Source organism: Rhea americana, unplaced genomic scaffold (assembly GCF_003343005.1).
Source record: "Rhea americana isolate MKP2758 unplaced genomic scaffold, rheAme1 scaffold_12, whole genome shotgun sequence".
In the NCBI taxonomy this organism is placed as follows: Eukaryota; Metazoa; Chordata; class Aves; order Rheiformes; family Rheidae; genus Rhea; species Rhea americana.
In genome coordinates, this window is record NW_028185261.1 from 7,615,292 (window position 1) to 7,621,881 (window position 6,590).

Consider the following 6,590-nt stretch of genomic DNA (forward strand, 5'->3'; position numbering starts at 1 on the left):
CCGGGCCGGCGCTGCGCAGCGCGCAGAGGCCTCCCGGCGAGCGGCGCCGCGGACAGCCCGGCACGGCCCGGCCCGGCCCGGCGCAGAGCCCGGCTCAGCCCGGCTGCGAGAGCCCACGTGCGTGCGAGCTGCCAGGTGTGTGCGAGTGCACGTGTGCTTTGTGCATGTATCCGTGTGTGTGCATGCATGTGTGCATGCAGGCGTGTGTGCATGCCTGTGTGTGCATGTGTGAGTGCCCGTGTGCACGCGTGTGTGTGCGTGTGCACACAGGAGCTCTGTTAACCCCCCAGCCCACGCCCAGGATTTATTTCCGTGCCAGCAGCAGCCGAGCGGGTGCTGCCTTGCTGGGAAACCTGGGTGCCGCCCGTGCAGGCTTTGCGCAGGGCCGAGCTTACCGTGGTGCCACACCTCGGGGTGCCCGTGGAAGTACGATCCTATGCCGTGGCCAACAAAGCTGGGGCAGACGTGAAAGCCGCCCTGCCGCGCTATGGAGCTGTAGGGGCAAAGAGATACTGTGAGGGAACCCCCTTGTCCACCACGCTCCCCCAAGCTGGCTCCAGCCTGTGTTAGGTTTCAGAGTTAACACACCTGCCTGCAGACGCAGGCAGCCCTGTAGGCTGGGCAAGGGGGCAGCAGCTCATCTCTCTCCCTTTTGGAGGGCAACCTTCAGGCACGAACATGCCACAATCACTTTTGAACGCAGGACAGCCAAGTCGCCACAAAGCGCGGCCGAGGCGCCAGCCCAGCAGCTGCGCCAAGCGCAGAGCCGCGCTGAGGCTGGGCGCAGGGCAGGGGGCAGGAGCGCCTTGAGATCCATACTGCTTCACTTGCGACATCCCSACAACGTCCAACACCAAAACCGGTGGCAGCTCCAGGCAAGCCGCCCGTGCTGGTTAACGGCGTATTTCCAGAGAAGCCCTCGCCGCAGWACCGCAACCAGACCCCGGCTCTAGGGCCTTTTCCCGCCCGGCTGCGAGGGAGCCCTCAGCGGCTCCCAGGGCCCCGTCTCACGGCTCGGCGCTGCTGGCRGCGCGGCAGCCCTGCCGGGGGGCGGCCAGCCCAGCAACCACGGAGAGCTGGGGGCACCTGGGGCCGGAGCTGCAGTCGCAAGGGAGCAGCCCCCGCCCATCCCCCACCCACCCGCTTCCCACAAGCGAACAGGAGCTCGGCCTGGCAAGGTTTCCCCCSCGACACTAAAAGCTTCATTTGTGTGTCTCGAATGAAGGTAGGCACTCCAACACTTCAGGTCTGGGTGCACTTCCACCTTCACAAGTGCTTTCCTCAGAGTTTGGCTTCAGGAAGATGAGCAGGAAAGTTAAGAAACTCAAATAAAGGGGTAAGCTCCTCTTGGAGAAATTAAAGCACGTTAACCCCCATGGCTCTTATTCAGGTCCAAAGTGGCCTTAGATTGCTGTACATAGTAATCCCTTTGCACGCAGGGCTTTACCGGCCCCGCAGTGCTTGCTCCAGTACCTGTGTGTCACACTCAAGAATTTAATGCCACCGCAATTGAAGCACATGGTGCTCCGCCACCGGGAACYGGGAACTGCGGAGCCCAGCCAGGTCAACGGTTAATAGTGCTACAGTGTTCAGACCTTAAGAGCCTGTTTTAACAGGATTTGGATATTAGCTTCTACCAACTCACTGTTGGTAGTGCAAAGACCCATCATATTTCTTTTAACAACTCTGGAGAAGAATGGAAATTCCAATTTTATCTGTCCCCAAACTCCTAATTACTGGCCAAGAGGGTTACTAACAGGGCTAGAAGTTGGGCTCCATTTGGTTGCATTCATGGTACAGCGTTTTATCTTCCACACCACTTACATGGAAAAGTATCATGCAAGTTTATGCACTGAACAGTCCTACCAGAGATGCAAAAGCCTCTCCATAGCAAGGCATCCCTCTTCAGCCAAAGAGCCCACCTGCTGGCTGTTAGGATGCTGAAGACCAAGGAAGATGCACTGAAGACAGTGAGGAGCTAGGAAGCCAGGTCACTCAGAAAAGTACACACGACAAAACGGGCCACCTCCGGTGACCGAGCCGAGAACACCAACACTGCTTCCCCTACGGTGAACTGCTTTCCAGACGACCCTCTCAAGAGAGATGGGAGAAGTCACACATGCAGCGTATGACTCCTCACCAGGGAGAGGGCGGGCATTTTTTGAGGTGTGCTATTTTATTATAGGATTTTTTTTCCCCCMAAAAAAGTCTTCCACCGTGACAAGACAGACAGCTTTCTCTTTGGCGCACCAGCGCCGGCTTCCCTCGGGAAGCCGGTGCTCCGGGCGCGGGAAGCTCCGGCTCCGCGAGYGAGCGAGAGCAGCAGTGGCAGGAGCGCGGGGGCACAGGAGAGCGACGTTAAACCAGGGCTCCCACCTCATCCAGCGAGGGGAGCGGCTCTTGCRCAGCTCAGTGCCGAATCCTGCCGCTTCCTTGCCGAACAGCTTGAAAGCAACCGTGTTGGCATCAGCACCTCAGTGGTTACTGTCTGCGATCAAAACAGGGGAGCCTGGAGCTGACACGGCTTTGACATCCGCACTGACAGGCCCCATCGCTCCCCCTCCCGCTGCACACGGAGCTCGGGCATCCTGTCCGTGAAACGTAACGGGACCAATGAACCTGAAAGGACACGCAGAAAATCTGTGGAGAAAATAAGCTGCAGGTATGAAACCCAGTCACATTCAATCTGGCTTTAATATCTGCACATTCACCTGGTGGTGAATTTCGAAGCACAACCATTAGCCTTAGAGTATCCTAAAAATCCTCATGAGCTCTGTTTCATCCATGCCAAGTTATAACGAAATTCCCAAATTTCCCAAAAAATAAAAATAGAAAAAAATAAAAAAGGATCCGCGGGCAAAGGGGGCGAGTCCCCGCCACCAAGGGGCTGAAGAGCTGGCGGGACGGCTTCCCGCGGGCCGCCCGCAGCCCCGGCGAGCGCGAGCACCCAGGGCAAACGCCACTCTTGACTCAACATTTGGGAAAAAACCTGCATGCCCCACCCCTTTATTGTTTTTTTAAATGTGTGTTTAAAAAAAAATTTTTTTTTGACCCAAACGCCTTCTCGTCCAGGCAGCGGCGGCCCAGGACTCAGCCCGCGAAGCGAGAGGCGGGCCGCCGCCTCCCTCCCCTCCGCTCCACCTTCTCGCCCGCGGACGAGACGGGCCTGAAGCGCAGGGCGCCGCGCAGCGCCGCGGGCCTGGCTCGCCCGAGCGGGCGGACGAAACGCCGGGGACGGCCGAGGGGGACGGCGCCCGCACGAGGCGCCCCGCTCTTCTTAGAGGGACGGTCAGCAAGGCGGTCGGGCACCGGCACCYGCTCTTGTCCAGCGCGTGAACGCAGCGCGAGCCCGGACCGGACGCGCTCGGAGCAGAGATATTTACCCTGAATACCACCGCATTACCTAACCCGAGAAATTACCAGTTCTACCGGGAAAACACCAAAGTATTCTTCTCTTAAATAGCAACCTCAGACTGAGGGAATGCACAAGTTCAGGGATTCCCTATAATGACAGTAAGTGTTGAGGTATAATTAGTAATATTTTAGAAAGCCAACAATTGTTTTTTGAAAGAAAGGTACATTTTAGTTTCAAACTGGAACACAAATTACTGTATTTTTCTTACAATAGTGCTGAACTTTTATTTGAGGTTCTCTGTTTCTGAAAGCAGACATGATGGATTGAAATAAAAGATAATTTATTGCAATGCTTACTTTCAAGTGCAGAGAGAAGCAGTGTAATTGTAATTTACAGTAGCTGTCAAGGAAAATCTATCACAGATGACATTAAAATGACTTATTTTGCCTGAGCCACTTATTGTTTAAATGTGCATAATCTGATAGAAACAGATTTTTTAAAATCTGCTTTATATTGTTCTAAATTAATATCAAAACATATACTTACGAGTTAAACATTTTAAACTATTTATTAATACTTTCATCGGTACATTTTTTTCCTAGCAGTTGGAAATTGATTTATTTAATGATACCACATTTTTTTAGCTCTGTACACTCACAACACTTTAACATATCTAAACTTGCTGTCTAAAAAAGTAATTTAAAATTAGACTTTTTTTTTCTATGAAAAACGAATGCCATAAACAGCAGAAGAAAATAGACTATGGGGTCCAATTCTGTTCCTGTTGGAGCTGACCGACAGTTTTACCATCGTCTTTACTAAGAATGGGTTAGGAAAGATTCAAAGATTTCTAAGCAAACTAACTCATGAATCCACACATTTTTTTATTTGCAACTTTTASCTGATGGTAAGAAGGCTCCACTGTGCCCTGAACACTCAGCTTTAGCCACCAGGCTTCCAGGACACAGAATACCTGAGAACACCGAGTACAAACTTACCTCTGCAGTATAACTAGAGCCAAAGCTGTTCTAGAAAAGCAAAAATTCTGATTATTTGCGACAAATGTGAGACTGCTTATGTAAACCACTTGAGCATCTTTACAGAAAACACTGGTGAAAGATTTCCAGAAACATTCCCGTTCGGATGGGCTGAAATGTTTCCAGCTTACAGGTGCTTTTTCTCRGGTATTTATGTTCTCTAACTCTCCTGAAACTTAAAATTTTGACRTACGTGCACATGTATGTACGTGTGCATATACGCCTGCAAAGGCAGCAGGACGACTAAGCAGACACCCCGCGCTTCACCAAACCAAGGCAATCTTTCAGCAGAGGCAGCGGTAAAGCAGTTCTAAACAAGTGAGCACATTTAAATAGTCTAYGTGATAAAACCTGGGAAAATAAAGTTAATGACCTGGTCTTTCACGTGCAGTTCTCAACATCTACTAGTCCTGATTAATCCGCTTTTCAAAGGGGGCGCTGAATATATATTTACACTTTGCAAGTAAACTGACCTTCATAACAACATAGCAAAAATCCAATGTCACTTTGAATTCTCTTCTCCCCCCCCCCCCCCCTTTTTTTTTTTTTTTTTTTTTTTTTTTAATACAGCTAGAATTAATGTAGTGAATCTGTAATGAAATGCATTATCCTGCATGGAGATTTATCAGATTTTCCGACCGAGTGCCATGCTTTGCTAGCGCTAGCTGGAGTTCACCTGCCTGTTGGTGTGGCGTGTGGCTCTTTTTTGTAAAGAGTTAAGTTGAACACAAAAAAAGGGAACAAAGGTCAGCACCCAGCCGCCACTTGAATGTGAGATTTTTCTTTTTATTCCCCTTGATGTATACTAGGCTCTGTGTTATTAGTCTTAATGATGGAAAATTGTAGTGTTGATACAAATCTTTTTTTCAAAGTAGTAGGCGGGAGCTCCATTTGTTAGTAAGTTTTTTTGTGACTAAAAGCCATGGACAGTACATTTATGTAGCAGTAAAAGGCCTAGATGCTCTTTCCATAGCAGAGCTAATTATTCCTACTGTGACCTTACTGATCTACCCTGTTCCTAGTACATCTCATCTGCACGCCTGTTCCTCTGTGTAGATGGTGTCAGAGAATATGAAAAACCCTATAATGAAACCATTTTCATGATGGAGAAAGGCTACTGGAGTTGCACTTGCTACAAAGAGGCTCAATTATATGAGTAATTGTGATAATTTTCTACATTCATAGCCTTCAATGGGGAAAAAAGAATGAGAGCCACAAAGGAAAATTACTTTAACAAGAAAGTACAGAGAGTAAAAATGGAAGAAGAGACAAAAAGGGGGGAAAAAAACCCAGAAAAAAAGTTTAAAAAATAGATCTGGAGGGAGGAATAGCAAGACAGGGAGAACAACAGAAATGCTCAAAAAGCCTATGTGCAGCTGTGTTGCACAATTAAATTGAATTTTTTTTCTGCAGTTGATGAATGTGACTACTGCAAATGTGCCTCTGTAGTTAGCTATCATTTGTTGTTCCGTGACAGGAAAAGGATAATTACCTCTCAGAGAGAATCAAAGGCTGACATGCCCTTTAGACACAGCCATGAATGCAGAGCTCGCTCGAATGCTTGAATAAGAATCCAGTGTTCTGTGCCCCCTTCTACTCGAGAATAAATTTTGTTAAAATGCAAGAGCACCACCAGTAAATTTGTTGAACCCTAGGTGTTCAAAAATATGAGGTGCATCTATCGACTCATCCCATTTGCAAAAATAAAACTACATTTTGAATTCGCTTCTATTATATTCATGGACAGTAAGATAGTGAGATATGCATTAAATTTCTTTTCCCAGTAGGGGTCTGATTCAACATTTCCTATGAAAGAACAGAAAGACACTATCCTTTTTCTCCAGGCTAGTTAGCCTATAATTTAAAACTGTCAAAAACACAATTTTATACAAAGTCTTCAATAAAAGCTTCTCAGATATAACCCTAAGAGGTTTTACTAAAGTTTGATTCAGGCTCTGTTACAATATTTTTAAAGCTATAAATACATCTAACTGATATTTTGCCGTTCTCTTTTCTCCTTAAAGTATTTGAAGATTTACAATGAAGAAAAGGCAGCATCCTTTCAAGGTGACTGAGCCTTGCAGCTTTTAAGTAATCAGAAGGTATTCAATAGTATGCTGGGTCTATTAACAGTCCAGTGAAGTATTGCTTAATGAAATGTATATGATACGTGTCTACTGTTTTTTTTTTTTTTTTTT

At 47.8% G+C, this 6,590-nt stretch overlaps 1 protein-coding gene across 1 annotated transcript in view; it reads right to left on the reverse strand.

Moving 5' to 3' along the window:
* METAP1D (methionyl aminopeptidase type 1D, mitochondrial) overlaps positions 1-6,590 on the reverse strand; it is a 45,796-nt gene that overhangs the window by 1,894 nt on the left and 37,312 nt on the right. Inside the window, exon 8 of the mRNA XM_085323144.1 lies at positions 396-493. Within this exon, the coding sequence (XP_085179270.1) occupies positions 396-493 (98 nt within the window). The remainder of the gene's footprint in view (positions 1-395; positions 494-6,590) is intronic.